Source organism: Ascaphus truei, chromosome 6, assembly GCF_040206685.1.
Source record: "Ascaphus truei isolate aAscTru1 chromosome 6, aAscTru1.hap1, whole genome shotgun sequence".
NCBI classification, from domain to species: Eukaryota; Metazoa; Chordata; class Amphibia; order Anura; family Ascaphidae; genus Ascaphus; species Ascaphus truei.
Window position 1 is genome coordinate 77177570 of NC_134488.1, and position 23943 is coordinate 77201512.

A 23943-nucleotide genomic window follows, 5' to 3' on the forward strand; every position below is an offset into this window, starting at 1 on the left:
AAATTGACATTTAATGGTACCTGTGATAGGTTTTGTCGCTGTCTTTTATCCATGAATTTCACCAGAATTTCCACCTCACTTGGAGTTTTCCCAGCTAGCGTGCAAAGCTCCTGAGCTGCTGCTAGAACATTTCGACGTTTGACATGAAGCACTCCATATCTTGCTTTGGCTGATTCATCAGTAGCACTGTTGTTGAAGGATTTCTTTAGGTGAGCAAAAGCCTCTTCATATTTTTCTGGTAACAGACAAAGGAAATAAATGTATAAAAAAAACATTTTATTTATTAGTACAGAGCATTATCTTATTATGGAAATGTTTTGAATACATGGATATTCACATACTTCTATTTTTATATGCAAAAATAATTTCATAAACAAGCCATTTTTATGTGCCACATTCTGAAATAAGCACCACTGAATCATGGACCTACAGTATTTCCTTTTTCCCCCAGTTCATCTACTATGTAACTATGTAACACACTGTCCAGAATGAAAGAAAACTCTGAAATGAGGGAAATCACAAATAAAAACATGCTTTTATTCCCTTCCCAAACAGTTTCAACACACGTCATCATCATTCGATGATGATGATGATGATGATGATGATGATGATGATGATGATGATGATGAAAGAAATGATAAAAGAATGAATTAAGTATCCCCTGATTTGATTAAAAAAAAAATGTATTTAAACCTGTTTTATATTCATGATGTACTACAGCATCTGTCGTAGCAGGTTTAGGGTGAAATTATTGGTTAAATAAGCGATTGTTCTGTTGATTTTTTTTATATAATATTACCATCACTGAAGTCGGAAGTGATGGATATGCCAGGGTTGCACTGGCAACCTCTGAGAGATTTGACTTGAAAGGTGAGAATGCTATTGGGACACTTAAGGCTGCACTTATACTTGCGGTGACCGGCGCGCAGCACCATCACAAGTACTTGCAGTCCGTCACGGGTACCCATAGTGGGCCCGACCGCAATGGCGCTGCATAGCGACCTGAAGCTCTGAAGACAAGTAATTTTGTCTTGGAGAGCGATGGCAGCGTGACATCAGCTTCACATGAGCGGTTCAGCCAATGAGAGCGAACCACTCACGACCACGCCCCTTCCGCCACACCCCCTGTCTCCTCACAAGGTTGCCTGAATCTGAAGTGCAACTATCACTATAGCGACATCGACGTCACGCGGTGGCGCGCCCGTCGCCGTCACTATAAACGTAAACTTAGAGTCAGTTAGAAATGAATCTCAAACAGAAAGATATGTGTGATGGTTAAGAATTGTGAAAACATTGTTTCAAATGCCTAAGGGTCTAGTCATGACTTTGTAGTTGCTTTGTTGCGTTATATGAAGAGGTTTTTATAGGAAAATACCACAAATGGCAGATGCGTTATGGACACGTCCTCCAAGTTCTGTGCTGGAAAGAAATCTGCTGTTCCAAGGAGAGTGCATGTACAGTAGCGACATCTTTTATTGCACTGAATGCCGCCGGCAAGCCGGGATCTACCCCAGCTGCCGCCAGTAACAACCGCGCGCCGCCGCGTTTCCCCCACGCACCCCCCCTCCACTTCGCGCGCAATTTAAATCCCTTCCCGACCCCGTACAAGGCTCCTGCTATGCCGCTCTGCTTCCCCGCACCCCCGCTTACCTTCATTTGATCTCCAGGGGTGTCGGGGAAGCCTGCGGAAGCCGGGGAAGACGGGGAAGCCGGGCGCGCATGTTACTGTGACGTCACAGTGCGCCGCCACGCGCCGCGGCTACCCGCTTCCCAGACGCATGCAGCCGGCGGCTTTTACTCGAATAAAAGCTGCCGCTGCTGTAATTAGGAGCTCTCCTGATCACATAATTACAGGCACTTGCAGAATCTCTACATTGTTTTTATACCTGTGAGCAGTATTCTCAGGGAGGCTGCTATCATCTCCCACTGGCTGTTGCTACAGTAGGTGGCAATTCTCCTGGAGAACAAATGCCTCTCCTTGTGAGTAAGAGTTAAGGTACCTAGTTGCAAATTGCAGTGGGGAAGATCATGTGATCAGGCAGTCACTAGATACAATTGGTGCACTGCTAAAGAGAGAGGGCAGGGCTCAAAAAGGGGTGTGGCAGAGCCTATTTCAGAAGAGGAAGGGGATGTGACTTTGTAAATGGTCGCTATCGAAACAAAAAATGTTTGTTACATTATAATACATTAAAAATGTCTTTCAGAGTTGTTGTTTAAAAAAAATGTTACATGTTCTCATAGTACAGAGCGGATTTATTAAAAAAACAAACCAAAAAAAACCACGTAGGATATTGCTTTGTCTGCAGCTGTAAAGGAGCAGTCAAAGCATGTGTTTTTTTAAATGATAAAAAAAATGTTCAAATGGGATTGCAGCAGGGAGTCTCTGGAGCTGAACCCCATTAATTTTAGCTCCTGTGACCCCCGGCTTCCCGAGATACTTGACTCCATAGGGAGTACTGGTATCTCAGTGCTGTTTAAAGGTCCAGGTCACGTAGGGCAATAGGAAGCTGTAAGGGATGACATCACGGCTTCCTATTGGCTCGTGTCATGTGGGAGGTTTTAATCTGCTACTATGAAAACCCCAGCTAGCCCATCCAGAGCTACTGCCGGCACCCCCTATTGAGGTAAGTATTTTGGGAAGCAAGGGGTCCCCAGAGTTGAAATTAATTAGGTTCAGCTCCGGAGCCCCCTGTTTCATTCCTATTTTAATGGTTTTTGTACATTTTAAAAATAACGCATCACTTCGATTGCCTCTTTAATACCCAAAGCAATCCGTGAATTATCTGATTTTGTGGTCTGGCAAAAGGACTGTCCAAAACTCAAACCAACATCGCTTTCAAGTTAGTTTTTTGAGCATCTTGAACTTAGGCTGTTTTATTATGTTGTTCCATATTAATGGTTTGTCATTAATAGCATAATGGCTATAAATGTAATCAATACATGAATTTATAATCAGGCAATTATAATTGGTGTTTTATCTCTTTTCAAAAGAGTCTAATTGCGTATCCATTCATTTATTATTATTAATGAATTATTTAGCAGTATGCAGTTTGTGTATGGTACTTTAAAGCACCAGTCCAAGCTGACTTTTAAAAAAAATAATAATAATAAAATTTGTTCCCTTTAATACTGTATGTGCATCAATACAATCCACACAATGATAAGTAATTAGCTAAGTTGCTGATCGATACATTCTGCAGTGATCAATTGATGAAGATTTGGCTTGGGGGTTCACTAAATGAATATCAGTGCAGCAGAAGAGGACCAAAAATGCAAAGTTCTGTAGGGAAGATCATGTGACCAGGCAGTCACTAGATACAATTGGTGCACTGCTAGAGAGAGGGCAGGGCTCAAAAAAGGGATGTGCCAGAGTCTGTTTCAGAAGATGAAATGGATGTGACTTTGTAAATGGTCGCTATAGAAACAAAAAAAGGCTTGTTACATTTAATACATTAAACATTTAATTTAGAGGGGGGGGGGGTTATTAAAAAATGCTACAAGTATTTTTTCATAGTACAGAACTGATATATTTAAAAAAACACACATGTAGGATATTGCTTGGTCTGCAGCGTTAAACTACTAATGTACAAGCAATTAATATGTGTGATGCCCTAGCTGGTTCAGGGTTTAAACTTTCAGATATTCCCCTAACTTCCCCTAACTATTTTACTACAGAATTCACCCATATACTTGAACTGCAGTATGCCCAGCTGCCGGGCTGACCTGAAAGGGCTAAATAAGGCTGAACCTGTGTTGTTCCCCTGGTTAGCAGTGTATTTTATTTCTGTGCACAGTGTATATAGTATTAGCACCTATTTGAAAAATAATAAATGACAAAACAAGATTCGACAGAAGAACAACTTCTAAAGTAGACATTTAGGCCCAAATCTACTCATTCTTGAAATTCCACAAGACTCCTTCCAGCACCAAAACAGACACCTTATGAGCCTATTCAAGAGAATAAGCCATAAAGGGGTATTTAAGAAATGTGTCTTATGGAAAAGCACTGTATAATAAATATGGCCCTTGATATTTACTGACGCACATAAGTGTCTTCTTGAACTCTATGGAATAGTTATTCCTAAATTACCAGGAACCTCTACATGTAATTGTTTCATATTAAATACTTACCCTTTGCAATTAAAATATCTGTATACAATATGTTGAAATTTGCTTTTTTATTATCTATTTCAATGAGAGATTCTCCGACAATCTCCACGTCATGAAATGTTGGATCACTTTGAAGATTCTTGTTTCCAGTTAGAAGTTCTGTTAGCAATGCCCTGCAGTGGTTATGTAGCCATTCAGTGATTAGGAGTTGGGCTTCTGGCTTCAAACAGTGGATCTCCTGGATAACATAACTTGCATCTACTTTGGTTGCCAGCGTTATGTCATGCACTGCTTCCTTTGTGATTAAAATGAAAAATAATTAATTATTTTAGTGGTCAATGGGGACGTTACATTCTAGTCATTAATATCCCAAATGTAATTAACCTCTGGACAAGCAGAGCATAGCAAAAGTTGCTGTTCAATGATCTATTGTTAACAATGATAAACAAAGTGGAAGGTGATTTGTCAGTTTTTGCCTACTACTAAATTGATTGCTTCATTAAAATCATAGGAAGTTTACCAGTGTGAACAAACCCCTTTCCATAAGGTTTGCCAATAAAGTTGTCCGAATGTTTTGGGGAGCGCAGGTGTATGAAATAAAAAAGCATACAAAATACAGTGCAATATGTCTATATAGAAGTGTGGACTTGGTTAGTCAAAATCCAACAGAGTGTGTACTCACAAACGCCCAAATCTTTTGTGCATATCCAAAACTGTGGTAAATACTGTGTCTTTGAGGTGTCTTTCCGTCTGTGTTTTTGAGTCCCCAGGTACAGCAGCCCTTGTAAAAAAAAGACGCCTCAAAGACACAGTATTTACCACAGTTTTGGATATGCACAAAAGATTTGGGAGTTTGTGAGTACCCACTCTGTTGGATTTTGACTAACCAAGTCCACACTTCTATATAGACATATTGCACTGTATTTTGTATGCTTTTTTATTTCATACACCTGCGCTCCCCAAAACATTCGGACCATTGAGAAATTGGGATGAGAAAACCATCCAGAAAGGGTTTGAGCTTCAAATTACAATTATATGTATTATTTATTTGATCACATGTCACTATACGTTTTGCGGAATTATCTTGTACTTTTATGATTATGTTCACAGAATAATCATGTTACTCTTATTATAAGAATTGTTTTTAATTATTTCAAGCGTTTTTAGGATAACAATCTTTTCACATATTGCCATTATAGTTGGATAACTTTTTAAATAATGCTTTTCATAATTTTTTTCAGCAGTAAGTCCTTGTGTTCTGCACTGTCCACACATGAGTATTTGACGGTAAATAACGTTTACGAAAATGTTGGGATTCTCCTCTTAAATTTGGCCCCCTTATATGATGTAGCACAGGCTCCATTTTGTTTTCCCCATTGGGTATACAAAATGGGTTCAGTGGTTTCATTTTTTTGCTTTTTAAACATATATCCAGATGATGCAATTTGCTCTTTGACTTGGCACACACGTTTTCCTATAATGTGTATTACAGTAGCTTGCGCCACTGTTAAATGTATGAATGTTGTTAACTGCATTTCTAACATATATTTTTGCCATCGAGGATAATACTATCTCAGACCAGACGGACGTAACTAATTAAAAAAAAAAAAGTGGCACTTACTGATGCCAACTTTGTTGCTCCCCTTTATAAAAGTACACCAGGCAATACCTCCCTTAACTTCGACAATATCCCCCAAGGTGTTTACTAAAGGATGCAGAGTTAAGCCAGGTACCTTGTACATTAACTCAAAAGGATGCCTCATAAATCAATGCTTCAGTTGTAACTCATAACGCCCACTTGCTGCCATTGACATATAAACCGAGCTGCTCTGTCTTTGTACATTACTTTAAACGCTTCAATATGTATTTACAAATATTGGTATGGGTTTATAATGATCTAATAAATTATCATAGAGACATAAAGTAAATCAGTTTCTAATGTTTGAATATTTCACTTTCTGGTAAAGAGAGGTAGTATTAATGATAGGAAGTGAAAAGTAACCTTTATAAGATGTTTTTTGCTATGAAACCCTTGCTTGAAAATACAAGGTGTGCATGATTTTGCTTCTATCGATAGTATGACAACACTGCTTTTACTTGGGCATCTTAGGGTATCACTACATATGTTGTGTATAAAAAAATAGACAATTTGATATCTTATTTAATATCCATGTCAACTTAAAAGGAATATATTTTACTTCTAGCTTGCACTAAAATGGTTGCATTATTGTTCACCATATAGTTTCTTCCTCATCACTTATTGCCTGTTAGAATGATTAAATAATAAACTTTCTTAAGATCTAGTGACATTGGTCAACTGCTGCTAATGTCAAAGTAAATTGTAGCAAGATATGTATTTCCTCTTTTAGAAGGTGAACTAGAGCCATACAGTGGAATACAGAACATTTTTTATGTTTTTAATCAGACTCATACAGTAAATGTTTGTTCCATATAAATCTGTCCACAATAAAAAAGTAATTTCATTAATGAATTTGTCACCTTCTCCAGAAAAAAAGAATACAATAAGAATAAATAAATAAATACTTCTTTGAGGCAACTGGGAAAAAGTAAACACTATTTCTAGCTATTATAATCTTGTTGCGTGTCTCTGAATGCAGACAAACAAGCAATCCTTACACTATCATTAAACCTCCCTTAGGTACTTTTGTGCTGAATGCTTTCCCCTTAATTGGTAGTTATTAATAAAAATGTTAACAACAAATATTTCTAATCTCTATAAATTATATAATTTTATTTTGCTTGCTTTAAACAATGTTTTGTGCTTTAGTATTTTGAAATGCTAAGATTAAATGAGGCTGTGTTTAAAATACCTCTGCAGAGAAAATAGGCTGCATGAACTAAAACCTATCTACTATCTACTTCTGATTTAGTTGATAGTTCATCCTTCTTGCCTTCCTCTTCTAGATTATTGAGGCACCATACACTAAAGCAACTCAGCTCAAACTCAACAGTCTGCTGACTTGCCTGTCCAAATATCAGGATGTGTGGAATCCTCGGAGATAAAATGGAAAACCACAAAAGACCGGAATAAGTAAAAACTGATAGTGTTTAATGTTTACACTAAAGTAATAAAACAGGGAAAACAAAATGGAATCTGCAAAATGTGCAGCATGTCAGAGAAGCGGTGTGGGGGAGGGGGGGTGTGGACCCCCTATCCAGAAGAGGAATGGGAATACAGGACAAAACTAATCAGTTATCTGCAAAGTCTGCAGTGCTACAGTACATGCAAAACCAGTAGTAGCCAGGGGATGACAAAAGGGGACAAGAAATGCTATGGGAATAACAAGACAAAAACCAGTAAGATCTGCAGAACTACAAGCCAGGTAAAAATAAACAGGGAAAGACAATGTGCAAGGGTCCAGAGTATAGCCAGACTGCTGCTCTGTGAACAAACAGTTGACATGCAAAGAACTAGCAGACTGTGTGGAGTGTACTGTATAAACCCTAAGCTAAGATGGCTGCTAGCCTCATGGAAAATTCTAGTTCTTACCAGTCCTGGTCCTGAACTTGACTCCTGTGAGCCCCTATACAGAATGTCTACGGGAAGTAGCGCTGAAGGGAATCATGACAGTACTCCCTCGCTTAGGCCTCCCCCTACCACTAGGTTTTTCAGGGTGTCTAACGTGAAACCTGAAGATCAAATTGTGGTTATCAACCCGAGTGGCCAGTTCCCATGACCTTTCTTCTGGCCCATAACCTGCCCAATCCAGAAATAAAATGATTTCCCCCTCTGATACTTGGAATTTAGGATGTTCAGAACCTCATATTCCAGATTAGAGTCTGAGACCTCAGGCACAGGGGGGTTTATCTTTAGTTCTCTTTGGTTATCAACATGATTATTGAAATCCAATCTGCTTTCGCCTGCTAGCGTTATCACTCTTGCTATTTCAAAGTGTGCGATAGCTCAAAAAATGGCCAAACACATTTTTTTGCCAACAACTGCTATTCATAAAGCTTCGATATGCAAATCATGGGTTAAACAATTGCACTTTTTTCTCGGAATCACGATGTGATGGAGTTTTTTTTTTTTTTACAAAATAGAATTTAATCTGGGGATCTCCGGATCTGACCCGCATTAATTTTTAGCTCCGGAGACACCTAGCTTCAATCCTAGGAAATACAATTTAATTCTAGCCCAGCTTCATTAGCTCAGTGGCTATCCGCTAAGGTAATATAGGGGTAAATAGCATTACCCAGTTTATTAGTGGCAGACGGCGTGGGCAAAGCTTGTAGTTGCCCCAGGGTGGGTTGATACGCCTCCTTGGAGGGTTGCGGGAGGAGTTAACCACTTCATTACCTTAGTGGTTACTAATGCTAAGGTAATTAAGGGGTTAAACCCTCCCCAGAGGCCTTACCACCCACCCCGGGGCAACTATATGCTTCACCCACACCTTCTACCACCAACCACACCACACATTAATGGGCAAAAATACTATCAGCCAAATAGCGCTTTTGCCCATTCAAATATACAATACAGTGCAATCAAATAAAATACAATACAAAATAAAACAATCTAAAAATATATATATATAGTAGGCATTTTATCCATTGATTTTCATTGTGGTTACCTATGCCTTCAATGGGGGCATAGATAGCCACAATGTAAATCTATTGGCACCCTACTAACCAACTACTCTACCCCCAACAACCATTCGCTCCCCGCTAACACATGCAGTAATTGGGCTAAAGCCTTATTGTCTAGGTCAGGATAATAGTGTATTTGCACATTAAAAATAAACCATTAGCCAGCTACCAGATAGTACATAAGAGTTGTAGTTACCCCTGCCATGGATGTAAGGCATGTTCATCTTCATCCTCTTCCTCTTCCATTGCACCAACGGTTAAATAACAAAACAAGCTATCCAGTAACCCCTTAATCACTTTAAAGGTTAATAACCACTATGCTAATTAAGGGGATACCTCTCCCCACCCCCTCACACACACTCTTCCTTGGGCAACTACCCCCATCCAAAACAAACAGTACCCAAAAAAAGAATTGAATGTCACTGTGGTTAACTATACCCTCAACGGGCACAGATAACCACATGGTCAATTAATGGGCAACATGAAAAAATACACAATTAAATCAAATACAATCAATGTGTTTCTTACCGTTGCTGGGATGAAGGCTTTTATCCTCATCCAACTGCGGCACCAACAATTCTTGACCCATGAAGCAATGATCCTCGTCTTGAAGAACAGCATGATGTGCTGAAGTCCACGATTGCTTGAAGAGGAGTTATGAGTAGACCTTCTTTCTTTTCTTCTTATCTTCTTTCGTCTCTTGAAGTGGTCAAGGAGATGTTGACTAGCTGTCTTCTTCCTGTCAAATGAGACATGACGAGCCTTATATAAGGCCTGTTAAATCATATTGAACTGTGTCCAGCCATCAGGTTTGGCAGAGAATGACTTTCTACCACACTTGATGGAATCATATGGAACATTCACCAATCCGATTAGTGGATGTACCATGTGATGCCTTTCCTTTTTTGGATTGATGTAATGTCACCTTAAAGGGAGTGAAGCCATCCAATCAGGTCCCATATGCTTACCTACATTTAAGGTGACGACACATCAACCAAAAAAGGGAAAGCATCACATAGTACATTCACCAATCAAATTGGTGGATGTACCATGTGATTCCATCAAGTTTGGTAGATAAGTCATTCTCTGCCAAACTTGATGACTGGACACATGGTACATCCACCAATCGGATTGGTGGATGTACCATTTATTAGTCAAATGTGACATCACAAGCCTTATATAAGGCGTGTCATATCTCATTTAACAGGAAGAAGGTAAGTCAACATCTCTTGGACCTGTTGAAGAAAAGAAAGAAGATAATAAGAAAATAAAGATGATAAGACAATCTACTATCCGGTGACTCCTTTCCAAGAAACTGAGGATCATGGACTTCTGCACATCATGATGTTCTTCAAGATGAGGATCATTGCTTGTTGGGTTAAGAGTTTTTGAATGAGGAGGATGAGCCGTCATCCCAGCAAAGGTAAGAAACAGATTGATTGTATTTTATTTAATTGTGTATGTTTTTTATGTTGCCCATTAATTCCCAGTGTGGTCGTCTCTGCTCCTGTTGAGGGCATAGTTAACCACAATGACAATCAATGGATTTATTAACTACTATTTATTTTAATGTATTGAAATTTTGTTTTAATTTTATTGTGCAATTTTTTATTTATTTCAACACATGGGCAAAGCTCTATTAGCCATATTTGGCTGCTAGTGCTTTTGCCCATTTGCATGTCTGGTGATGGGGGTAGTTGCTCTGTAAAGGGTGGGTAGGTCTCCCTGGTGGGGGGTTACCACTTAATTACCATAGCGGTTATTAACTACTATGGTGATTAAGGGGTTACTGGCCAGTAGCTAGTTTTTATTTTTATTTTACTGTTGGTGCCACGGAAGAGGAAGAGGACCAGGAGGACGAGGAAGACGAAGCTGAACACAGCCTTCACCCTGGCTGGGGTAAGTACAACTTTTACTTACTATTTGTTGGCTGGCTAATGGTTTATTATCAATGTGCAAATACACTATTATCATTTAGCTCATAAGCAAATACAAACTAGTGCGGTATGGCATTTTTTTTACCACTCGCAAAAAATTTTTTTATTTTTCTTAGTGAATACAATTTTTTTACACATTTCATAGCGTCCGGTAGGAATATGTCAACACGATCAATATTGCAATGAATTTATCAAAGTTTAGTGATATGCCTCTTAAACTGATCTGGAATGTATAGTAGTGGGTTGTCTAAATTCACGAACGGATAACTCATGTGGCCGCATTCCCTGCCAAATAGGATATAATAAACACTACCCTTGATTGGGGGTAAGGAAAACTCATAGGCCTGCCTAAAAAAGGAAGTTGACACTGGGTCAGAAATATCTGATATTTCTGCAGATCCCTGCATATCTTGCAAAGTTTCTGACAAAAATCTTCCTGAATGTCTGGCAAGTTTTTGGCTAAATTTGCCAGCAATATCCTTATGGGATTCATGTACCTAAGAGGGAATAATTTCTTAGGCTTGTCAATCTATCAGGATGTATGGAACCCTCCGAGATAACATGAACTCCCACAAAAGACAACAGACCGGAGATGCGCATGCGCGGCTGGCTGGTGATGGTTGAGTAATCACACAGCTCCACCAACCGCCGGCAAAATATTGCAAATAATCGATATCAAAACCGACATTCAAAAAAATCGAACTAGCACTAAGGACACCTAAACTCACTCCGGATCGGCAAATAAGTCCCAAAAAATTATGGCAGCAACGAGGCAGAAGACCCGGCGAAAGTCGGATGTCAGGGCCTACTTCACCGGACAAAGCAAGGCTGGGGCTGCGGAACTGTCAGCGGTCTCTGACTCCGATTCAGCCCAAGACGCAGAGGGCTCGAGGGCAGCGGCGGAGCAGTCCAAAGTCATTAAAAAAGAAATATCCCGGCTGCTAATAGATCTGAAATCCTTTTTCAGGGGGGAGGTGGAGGGGCTCCGGCACGATCTCATGCAGATTGGGACAAGGACTAATGAGCTGGAGGAGCGCATGGATGCCAGCTCGAATACCCACAAAGAAACTAATTCTCGGGTGCAGGCCTTGGAGCAGAGAGTGTTGGACCTGGAGGCCCGACAAGAAGATGGGGAAAATAGAGACAGGCGGAACAATTTAAGAGTCCGGGGGATCCCAGAGGAGATTTTGGACCCGGAGGCCCTGCTGACCCGCTGGATGGCCTCTATCCTGCCGGACAAACCGGAATCCGATTTAAGGATGGATAGGTGCCATAGGGCCCTACGTTCCAGACCTTTGCTCTCAAAAATCCCCTAGAGATGTGATCCTCCGGCTCCACTACTTCTCCATAAAGGAGGAGGTGGGTAGGATTGCCCAAGCCACCCCCCATATCACCTTTGAAGGTATCACCCTCATGGTTTTCCAAGACCTATCTCCCCTCACCCTGGCCCGGCGGAGAGCTGTAGCCCATGTCACAAGGGCATTAAGAGACAGTGAGGTCCGGTACAGATGGGCATTCCCATTCGCCCTCGTGGCCATCAAAAATGGCAGACCACACGTGCTCAAGCACCCCTCGGAGGGGGCAGCCTTCTTGAAAAAACTGGGGGTGCGGGGGCTTCCGGACAATGCCGCAGAGGGGGACCAACAAGGGCATAAAGCGGACTCCCCGCCGAGACGGCATAGATCTTCTCCCCCGAAGGAAAGGAGACTGGACAAAGAAGGGGGGGGCGGAAAAAGTCCATAAACAATGGTTGGAATAAAGACTGTGAAGTGTTGTTGCGCCTGTTGCGTTGATAAAGAAAGTTAATACCCTTCGGAGCTGCCAGGCAATCACCCTAATGGGAGACTCTTTCGGTGCTTAGTTTACAAGTTTAACTACAGTTGTGGACCCTATGGAGCTTGCACCGCTACTCGGGCTCTAAAATGGCGTCTTTCTACTTACCCGGGATGGAAGGAGGGGACGAGGCGCGAAGACTTTAATGGCGGCGAGGTTTTCGGCGGGAGGGAATGCTCCGATAGCGAGACCCGCCCAGGGAGCTTCCTTCAGACCAGCCTTCTCTCTGTGAGGATCCGCCTCCAACTGAGCCCGCCCCGCCCAGCCCAGTGACGTAGATGTGTCAGTTCTCGCGAGAGCAGCAGGAGGGACGCCAACGGAGGATCCAGCGGATGTCAGCGTGACGCCTAAAGGGAGGCGACAGCCCGGAAGTGATACGATCTTCCCTGGCGGAGGCGCGCGAGTTCCGCCGCCGGGGAGAGACACCTGAGAAAGCAGAGCGATGGGGACTGGAACTCTGATAGCGGTGCAGGGGGTGGATGCCTGGCCGTTTGGAGGGGGAGGTCCGCGGAGGTGGAGCGGGGGAGGTGGTGGGGGGGCGCGGGAGGGATTAAGGAGTAAAGAGAGCACCTAGGGGAGCTGAGACGTGTAGGGGTGCTAAGGGGGCACAGAGGGAAGGGATAATAAATAATTAGTCAGCATCAAGATGATGTCAGGAGGGTATAGTTCCCGGTGAGGGGCGAGTGAATGAGCCGACTGTGTCCAAGAGCATGAGGGGGCTGATTGGATGAAGGGAACAACTAGTTTAGGTTTTAGGGAAATAGATTAGGGAGTGATTTTGGAGATAGAGAGAAGAGATTAGGGTAGTTATGGTTTAAACCATGGTTAAATATGGGTAAAATTCTATGTAGTTTAGAAGTCAGTTGTCAGGTTTTGACTAAGCATAACTGCCGGCGGGGGGGGGGAGTAGCCACCACTCTGCCTGCAGGTATGTGCGTCAACTCCAGGAGGTGGGGCATGTCCTACCTACCTGGCAAAGACCCGGTGGTCCGTGGCCGGTTTCCGGAGCCATGGAGATGGACCAGGGGGGAGGGGGGTCCAGAGAGAAAAGATCTCTACCGGGCAATGAACCCGAGGTCTATCAGGACCAATACGGTTCTTGTTGTTTTTATGTGTGTTGTATATATGTATTCTTCCCTCATGTTTTATCCCTTCTCCACCTTAGCCCCAACCGGCAGAAGAATGAAACCGCTCTACGGGTGCCAGCATTACGAATCTCAAGTTCAGAAAGAGCCCAGGGATCTGGGTAAGAGCAAGTTTGCTTATAAACTACCACCACACATACATTACATCATAAAATGGCGGTAATCTTTATCTCACAAAACGCCAAAGGGCTCAATAGTCCACATAAGCGGAGGGTCGCTTTCGCAGAGTTTAAGAGGAGAAGGGCAGATGTGGTCTTCCTCCAGGAAACTCACTTCAGCTCGCGAAACAGCCCAAAATTCCTAGACTCACACTACCGAAAGTTCTTCCTAGCATCAGGTGAGGAAAAAAAGAAAGGAGTAGCTATATTGATACATAATAACACCCCCTTCGAGGTTGAAAAGATCAAAAGAGATCCTAAGGGAAGGTACATTGTGCTGGTCGGGCTCCTCAAGCAGGTCAGAATAACGCTGGCATGTATATACGCGCCTAGCGAAGGACAATCAGACTTCTTTAACTCATTCTTCCAGACGTTACAGCAGTGGGCCGAGGGACATATAGTCCTGGGAGGAGACTTTAATACAGTCATGAACCCCAGCGTAGATCGCGCCACGTCCCAGAAAACCATAAGGAGGGAGGGAAATACCCCATTACTGAAGGGACTAAAACAAAGTGGCCTAGTTGATATATGGAGAGAGCAGCACCAAGGAGACCGCAGCTACTCCTTCTATTCCCACCCCCATGACAGCTACAGTAGGATTGACCACTTCTTTGTATCGGGCAGAATGGTCCCACAAATCTCCGACACAAGCATACATGATATTACATGGTCGGACCATGCATCGATAGAGCTAAGATGCAGTCAAATTGGGTATGTCAGGCCAGGAGTAAACTGGAAGCTAAACGAATCGATAATTAAAATTCCGGATATACAGAAAAAAGTCAAATCCGAAATTTCGGACTACTTTCGGATAAACAGTGGCAGTGTGGATTCCAAGTCTCTGTTATGGGAGGCTCATAAGGCCACGATATGAGGGGTACTAATCGGTATAGCTGCAAATAGGAAAAAGAATAAGGAAGCCAAATTAACTCAGCTATATCAAAGGTTACACGAGCTCTCTCTACTACATAACCGGACAGATAGAGAGGATACTCTGAAGGAGTTGAAGGGTGTTAGGATTGAGCTAAACCTCCTCCTTACCTCCAGGGCTGAGAAAGACATGAGTTGGACACAGAGGAAGTTCTATGAGAAAGCTAATAAACCGGACACTATGCTAGCCACCAGACTCCGTAATCGGAAACCAAACTTTAATATTCAGTCTATTATAACAGCAGGAGGCCAGAGTTCCTCAAATCCCAAAGTTATAGTAGGGGAGTTTGCGAAATTTTACGCACAGCTATATAATGGGGAGAAGGTGGTTCACAATGCTAGGACAAGTAGTAACCTACAGAAATTCCTGGCGGATGCGGCCTTGCTACAATTGACCAGATTAGAGCGAGAGGCACTACAAAGCGACTTTACAAGGGAGGAATTAGAAGCGGTAGTAAAAAACTTAAAAGCGTCAAAAGCCCCAGGCCCGGATGGGTTCTCCAACCTGTATTATAAAAAAAATTATCGGAGTTCTAGCTCCACATATGCTCCAGCTGTTCAATGGAGTACTAGCAGGAGAGCCCTTCCCGGGGCAGATGCTCCAAGCGTCAATTTCAGTCATTCATAAAGAGGATAAGGATCCCACTAGTTGCCAAAGTTACCGGCCAATATCATTAATTAATCTATTCTAAACTACTGGCCAATAGACTATCATAAAATCTATTCTAAACTACTGGCCAATAGATTAAATGTAATCCTGCCGAGGCTTATCCACCCGGATCAAGTTGGCTTCATTAGAAATAGACAAGCGGCCGACAACACTAGAAGGATTGTGGATATAATAGACTTTATAGGAGCCAACGAGATTCGAAGTATAGCCCTAAGCCTAGATGCGGAAAAGGCCTTCGACAGGATTGATTGGCCATACTTGGAGTCCACGCTTGGAGTGTTTGGGTTTGGAGGCATATTCCAACAGGCAGTCAAGGCCTTATATGCTGCACCAGCAGCGAGGGTGGTACACCAGGGGTTCCCCTCAGAACTTTTCCCAATTAAAAGTGGCACGAGGCAGGGATGCCCACTTTCGCCCCTGCTATTCGCCTTATGCATTGAGCCACTCGCAGCACAAATTCGGAACAACGCTGATATCTCTGGGGTACAAATCCACTCCCAGGAGCACAAAGTGGCTTTGTACGCAGATGACATCATTCTAACCCTTACCAAGCCGCTTATCTCGCTACCCAATCTGTTCGAGCTTCTAGAGCGTTTTGCCCAGATCTCTAGTTTCAAAATAAATCAGTCTAAATCAGAGGCCTTAAGCCTCAACATACCAAGAGAAATGGAGAAGCTGATAGAACTCAATTTTGAGTTTCGATGGTACCCTTCTTCCATGAAATACCTAGGAGTGCATATCACGAAAAAGACAAGCTCCTTATATCCGGCTAACTATCCCAAACTGTTGAGGACTCTTAAAAAAGAGCTACAGGAATGGAAGGCATATGGTATTTCTTGGTTGGGGAGGATCTATAGCGTCAAGATGAATATCCTTCCCCGGATTCTATATCTGTTCCAAACTCTCCCGATTGCCGTGGTACGAGCAGACATTACAGGGCTTCAAAAAGCAATTTCACAATTCATTTGGAACGGTAAAAAACCACGGATTAAAGTAAAAATGATGCAGAAAGATAAGGAAGCTGGTGGCCTGGCAGTTCCGAGCGTTATATCCTACTATAAAGCGGCCCAGTTGTGCCAAATTACGCAGTGGCATGGAGATCCTGGGCTCAGGCGGTGGGTGGCGCTAGAGAGGGAGGTGTGCGCCCCGCTGGAGCTCAAGGACATGATCTGGTACCCGAGGACACGGGTGAAGGATGTACTCATTCCGCTGACCTCTGTGCTCAACTCACTCTCAGTCTGGGAGGCCTCTAAAGGTAATCGCTCAATAACCTCAAAACACACCCTTATGGCACCTTTATACGGTAATCCGGATTTTGCTCCTGGGTTGGCAGACAAGAGCTTCCCGCTTTGGCGTAAATTGGGGTTTAGGCGATTGAAGGACCTGGAGGCTAAAGGCAAAATGAAATCCTTTGAACTATTACAGTCGGAAACAGACTTACCCAACACTGAATTTATGAGGTACCTCCAGGTTCGGGCATATTACCACGCACACCCGGTGAGACCACCGCTGACTAATTTTGAACAGCTCTGCGTGCGCGAGGCAGACACGCGGGGACTGATCTCTGCCTTGTACAGAGGGGTGGTGAATACTGACTCTGACAGGACAGTTAAGCCCCGGTTTATGGTTCAGTGGGAGGAGGATCTCCAGGGTCATCTAGAGGACGAGGACTGGTCTGCGGTGTTCAAAGCCGCAGCTACTAGCTCCATTTGCACGACATTGAAGGAGAACTCATCTAAGGTATTATTACGCTGGTATCTCACCCCAGTTAGATTAGCGAAATTCATCCGGGGCTCTTCCCCGCTTTGCCCCAGGCAGTGCGGGGAACAAGGGGATCTGGTTCACATGCTGTGGTCTTGCCCGAAAATAGTGCCGATCTGGACCCAGATCCGAGATTGGCTACAGAGGATCTTTTTGGGACTCAAAATTCAGCTGGACCCGTGGCTATTTTTATTAGGTAAACCTACGAATGAGGTATCTAGATCGGGTAACAAGCTGATAGCACACTTTGCTACCGCTATGAGGTGTGAGACCACAGCATTGTGGAATCAGAATGCGATTCCTTCTATGAACAAAATCAGAAACTTGGTTCATAATTTGGTTCATATGCCGAATGGAGAAGTTAACGAGTTTAGTTAACGATTCGGCCGATAAATTCGAAAAAGTCTGGTCATTATGGTTGGCTCAGACCGATATCCAGGGGATGAATGATGCCACAATATGGCTTTGATAGATTTAGGCGAGTTCTCCTTTGATGGGTGGCTGGGAGATAGATATGACGATCTGACAGCAGGGTTCCCCCAGGGTTTTAGCGATATTCCAAATAGTTACACTGGCGACACACTTTATTCGAGCTCGGCTAGTCCCACGAATTCGGGTATACCCGGGTGTATTGAGGTTTGTGACTGTTTTCTGCCCGAGTGCATTGAGGTATTTTCCAGGCAGGGATTGAAGCATGTTATTCCCGCTGGCTGCAATACTGCACAGTATATATATATACTGCATTACAATTCATGAATTTATGCCATCTGGTAGACACGCGAAGCATTGCAGCCTATTAAATCCTAATCATTATCATTTAACAGATCAGCCGCCCGTCAGCCAGGCATGAACCCAGGCTGGGAAGGCAAACGCAACGGGGCTTGTCAGAGGTGAGTAGCGGCGCATTCCAGGTATCTGCCAGGTACATACTTGGTATTTGCTCGAATAAAGTGTGTCGGTGCAGTAGAAGCCGAAAAGCGGAAGTGGTTCTGACCCAGGGACCTCTGAGAGGTGGACATGAGCAGGGCGTCAGTAGTGGTGGTGCAGGACACCTGATAACACGTGGAAAGTGATTCTTCTACGCCGTTCCCCCTCCCATTCCCCTCCCCCCCACCTTGCCTTCCCTTTTTCTTTCCCCTTTGTTGAGGTTGGTCTGTCAATGTCTTGTCCTGTGGTCCCCCCATCGTGTGTCCGTTTTTCGTCGTTTGTCCCTGGAAGTTAGGTGTATACTTGGAACAATTGTCATTATCCTGTATTCTCCTGTCTGTATGCACAAAAAAATAATAAAAACAAAGTTGAAAAAAAAAAAAAAAGACAACAGACCGGAATAAGTAAAAACTTATAGGGGTTCATGCAGTAAGCGGCGGAAAGGCACTTCTCGCCACTTTCCCGCCAAAAATGCCTATCCCTATTCAGTAAGGGGCGAGAAAGTGGCGAGATTAAAAAAAAACGCCAGTTTGGCTGGCGGTTTTTTTTTCCCGCCGGTGGCGAGGTGAGAAGGCACTTTCCGCCTAAAAATGAAACATTTTCCGCCACGCTGTATTCTAGTAGTGGCGAGTAGCTAAGCGGAGCTATTCGCCACTCTAGAATGGCGCTTTGCTGGCGAATCAGCCACGCAAGAAAAAGATGGCAAGTTGCTGGTGAGAGGCTGCGGATGAGTGGCGGATCGGCCTTTTAACTGGCTGGGATTGATGCCGGGGGTCTCCGGAGCTGATACCATTAATACCAGCACCGGACCCCCCGGCATGCATCCGAGGCAGGAAAAATGCATTTAAAGGCCACTTCATTACCTTAGCGGTTAACCCCTGCTTCCCGAATTACAGGCCCCGGTTTGGGGCATCGGTTACAGTGTGGACGCCATGTTTATTGCAGGCACGTAGCATATGGGACGCTATAAACATGGTGGCGACACTGCCCACACCGGGCCTGTAACTCGGGGCCTGTAACTCGGGAAGCAGGGGGTCCCTGGTCCACAAAGCAATGTGGTTCAGCTCGGGGGACCCCCTGCTCACTGTACAGTATTATTAATAATACATTCATGCATCTTCGCTACCATAGCACATAGCCGCAAAGGTAAGGAACGAGTCTTTATTGATATGGATGTTTTATTCATAGTGTAGATGTGCAGAGGGTCTCCGGAGCTGAACCGCTTTGGTTTTAGGTCCGGGGACCTCCTGCTTCCCGAGATACAGGCCCCTTTATGGGGTGCCGGTATCCCTCTGCTTTGTTTACATTCCGCGGTCACGTGATCGGGACCTTTAAATGCAGAGGGATACCGGCACCTCATAAAGGGGCCTGCATCTCGGGAAGCAGGGGGTCCCCGGACCTGAAACTAATGCGGTTCAGCTCCGGAGACCCCCTGCACATGTACACTATGAATAAAAATGGTTTTAAAAATAATTTTTATTGTGCTGATGTTTGCGCCGAGAGAGCAGCGGATCTCTCTCTGCTGCAAACACAATTCGGCAGGGGACGGCTTCTCGGCAGTTTCTCGCCAGGCAGCCGTCTTGCCACCGGTTACTAGCCATTTTATCAAATGGTGGTGCCTAATTCATTCGTCAGGGATTCGCCCCTTACAGCATACAGACAGTTTAACACGCCAAAAACATGGCTAATTGCTAAACTGGCTAATGCATTTTTTCGCTGCTTACTGCATGATGCCATTAGTGTTTAATATTCACACTAAAGTAATAAAAGTAGGAAAACAAAATAGAATCTGCAAAATGAGCTACAGTATGGTAGCTAGAGAAAGTCAGAGAAGCTGGGGGGAGGGGACTAACTAATATGTAATCTGCACTGTCTGCAGTGCTACATGCGAAAGCAATAGTAGCCAGGGGATGAGAAAAGAACAGGAGGGCAAGAAATGCTAATGAGCTATTTAATAAAGTTGATGTCACTATGTAAATGTAAGGTTCTGTATTTATGGCGCAGCAAAAAGAATGCCATTTACATTACTGTAATGGTACTACATTTGGTCAGTCCTTTTATGCATAAAGCATTATGGGTGATGGGGATAGCAAGCTTAGCAATAGTACCCAATGTCAGGCAGTAGCTGCAAAGGCTATCAGGATACTATTATGCATAATGTAGATGGAAGGGAGCAGAGCATAATGTTACCCCTGTACAGATCTATATTAAGACCATGCATTGAATATGGAGAACAGTTATATGCACTTCACTGTGAAAAATACATTATGGAAGTGGAGTAAATGCAGAGGAACCATCACATTTATAAAGGGAATTAGGATGGTTTATGTTCCTTTGATCCCAGGGATAGTAGAATTAACAGGTGGTAATCCTTTGAAATTAGGGGAAAATAAATTTCACCAACAACAAAGGAAAGGGTTCTTTGCAATAAGGGTAGTGAAAATGTGTAATTTGCTATCCCTGGAAACCATTGTCATTTATTCCCCTTGGTAACCTGTCACAGGAGACCAGGTTATTTATACCTTTTTACCAGGATCATTCATTGAGCAAAACAAAGTAGAGAAAGAAATTGTAGTTTATTCAGCTGAAATCCGCATACACACAATGGAACACAAAATACAGACTAAAAGACACACTTACTGGGGGGTCTGGGGTCGAAAACTAGACTTTCCTAGGTGCAGGGCACTCTATTGGGAGAGTTTTACCCTGACCGGGACTTAGCCCGGGATCTCCTGGAACTCAAATCGGCATGAAATTCCTGACGCCACCGCTACGTTAGTTTCTGAGAACTTGGGCACACAGATCGGGACTTAGTCTCTGGAGGGCAGACTTTTCAGGCTTCAAATCGAAGCCAGTTGCTTTGCTATTTTGCACAAGGCAACTTTAAAGAGCCTGCCCACACTCTTCTGGCTCTGACTCAAGGGGAACTCACAATCTGATTGGCTCATATCTTCTTATAGCTTTCCCTGCTCTAGCTGAAACATTGAGGCAGAACTCAACAACCAATCAGTGCGTGGGAACTTTCTCAAGCAGCCAATCAGAGCAAAGCCGGGTAGAAAAACCGGGTCAGTGGGAAATTTGAAATAGGCAAGGGGCATGCGCAAGCCTGCCACATCTCTCCCAATGCCACTCACTGGGCAGGCGCCCCTGGGTCTGGCAGAACAAGTGGCATCCTGGAGGACTGCAGACCCAGTACTCCGCCTTTCCCCGCTAACCAAATGTCATTCACACCTCTGGGCATTCTCTGGCTGCTTTGAACTCCAATGTCCAGCAGACATACCGGCACCTATGGGTTTGCATGGGCTGCTTGTTTGGACATGGGTTCCGAATGTTTAAACACATTAAAAATACATTTTAATAAACTCCGAGTCTCAGGGATCCCCTTCAGCTATGTGGGACTTTAGGTGAGACACTGTATGGCCCCAGTGCAACTCACCCCGGGAACCCGAAAATAGTGCGAGTAAGCCGGGGAGACTTATAGGGCCACCGGTGACTTTGTCGCCAGATGTCCTGCAATCAAAATGACTCGCTTTTCAACCCAAAACCACACCTAAGGCTTAGACTCCCAAAGTTTGGACTCTCTAGGGTACAGGAATGGAAAAAAAGTTGTCTATTTATTTCTATCTGCCAACCTTATGTATGGTTGGGTACCCACAAACCATACACTGTCACCTTGGCACTAGCTGGGGTAGCCCCCTTAACCCAGAGATTTCCTCAGCAAAAGGGATGCATAGTGATCCCTTTGCCTCATTCTCCTTTCCGAGTTGTGCTGAAGCAGGGAGCCCTTATGGTGAGTCGCGGTTACGTTTTCAAGGGGAAATTTTGCCAGGACAATGTGCCTACATGTATCAGAGAATCAAGCATGATTCCTGGACACATTCATTGGGGAACCGGAAACTCTGGGCCCCAACCTCCTAGGCACATTCAGATAACACAAAATACTGAATAGTCCAGCACTCCCTATATAAAGAAATCAGATCACTGGTATAGAACCAAAAAGGTAAGATTTAATATATGCACAAATGAATTAAAAAAAGCATACAATACCACACATAGAAAACTACAATAACATAAAGGTAGTACCATGTATGGGGTGTGTGGGGGAAAAAAGTGGAACAAAACAAGGGGGGGGGGAAGTACTGTATACCCACTACAAATAATTGGGTAATGTCAATTTATCAAGTAACTTACATTCACACATAAATTAAACAATACATAAAACTCAGAATTAATCGTCAATTTTTAACACAAATCTAGCAATACATTTTAGACAACAGCCAAATAATTATTTCTAGCTTCACCTTTTGCTGGTTAAGGATCATATGCATGAATCCCTTTCCACTAAGAGCCTGCACATTTCCAGGATCGTCCTTTAGGACCGCATTGAAATCAAAAATAGCAGTTTTTTTCTGCCCCAGCTCCCCATAGCATCTGGCCCTGGCAAGCAGCGAATCCTTGGCATGGCCACCTAATAAGAAAAGTATAATCCAAACAGCATGAAAGATATCACTAGGAGAGCAAGCAAAATGTAATCTTTGTTTAGACCTATACCATTTTCATAGTAATAAATAGCATTTGTAAGGGACTGTCACACAGCAAAGTTTGAAGTGTTTTACTGGCCAGGTAGGTGAATTTATGAGTAGTTCAGCCATGATAATAACTCCTTCTAAATCATTCTCAAGACAAGTTTCTAACATGAATTTTCATCTTACCAAAGATGCAAGCCATCGTGTTTTTTTTAACTCATAGGATGGAGTACAATAATACAGTATTACAATGTTGCGACTAAACAAAGGGTGCTATGTATCAAAGCATCAAATTCTTTTTTTAACTCCACCGCTGCCAGAGCAACCAGCACCACATTATAGCAAAGGAGGTAATTAAACTTACAGTTTCAGATGTACATTGACTTATAGCATTGCATATTACATTGCATTACTGCTGATGATATAATAAGAAATCTCTGATTTGAGTTTCAGATGGCCGGATAAAAGCAACGAGCAAATCAGAGGCCATCTAAATTACCCTGTGCTTGCCTTCTTTAATACTATCCAAATGCTCGTCTTTGACCAACTCTAATGCTTGTCCATTAAAAAGTGCCACAACTTGCAATGAGTCAACAATTTTCGCTGCTTTTTGTAACAATCCGCTATGTAGTACATACAGAGATTGCATTCATGTAATTATTTTTTATTCATCACAACAATAAGCCTCTGATTTTTTATCACATTGAGCACTAGTCATAATAAACCTTTATCCAGTATCTACAGTACATGTACCATATCGATGAGCGTACAGAATCAGAGCACCAAGAGACTACTGCCACCCCAAAAAAAGGTGGCAGTGCCAGTTCTTTGCCAGTATTTGGTAGCCTTTATATTAAGAGGTTGTGGTATTCCAAACATTTGTAACTGATCAATGTACTAAGTATTTAACATATATTGCAATTTGTGATAGACACAGCATGGAAGTTGTTTATAGATGTGGTAATACAAGTGACATTTTGCTAGGCTAAAAAGTTGTTCTTCAAATGTGACATTTGAAAAACATTTTTGTCATGATTATGTATTATGATATCTGTAAAGAGGTGTGTTATTCTATGTCATAAAACTTCTAAGTTCACACTCTACAATGAATCCAATTTTGTGCCAATGCAAAGAGGGATACTTATCAAGATAAGCTAATTTCCTCTGTGACAATTTGTGTAGGCAGCAAATGTATCAAATCTATTGTTATTTCTGACACTCAACTTTTGAGAAAAGCTCAATTTCACCTACTGTAAGGTCTGACCAATTTAAATGACTACACCATTAACAGATGCAAAGTTTGATACAGTGTATATTCCATTATTATTATTGCACCAGCAG

General features: G+C 43.0%; 1 protein-coding gene across 1 annotated transcript in view; it reads right to left on the reverse strand.

Moving 5' to 3' along the window:
• TTC34 (tetratricopeptide repeat domain 34) overlaps window positions 1-23943 on the reverse strand; it is a 129852-nt gene that overhangs the window by 52654 nt on the left and 53255 nt on the right. Inside the window, exons 5-7 of the mRNA XM_075604888.1 lie at window positions 22378-22544; window positions 4132-4405; window positions 21-235 (exon numbers count right to left, since the gene is read on the reverse strand). Coding sequence (XP_075461003.1) covers window positions 21-235; window positions 4132-4405; window positions 22378-22544 — 656 coding nt within the window. The remainder of the gene's footprint in view (window positions 1-20; window positions 236-4131; window positions 4406-22377; window positions 22545-23943) is intronic.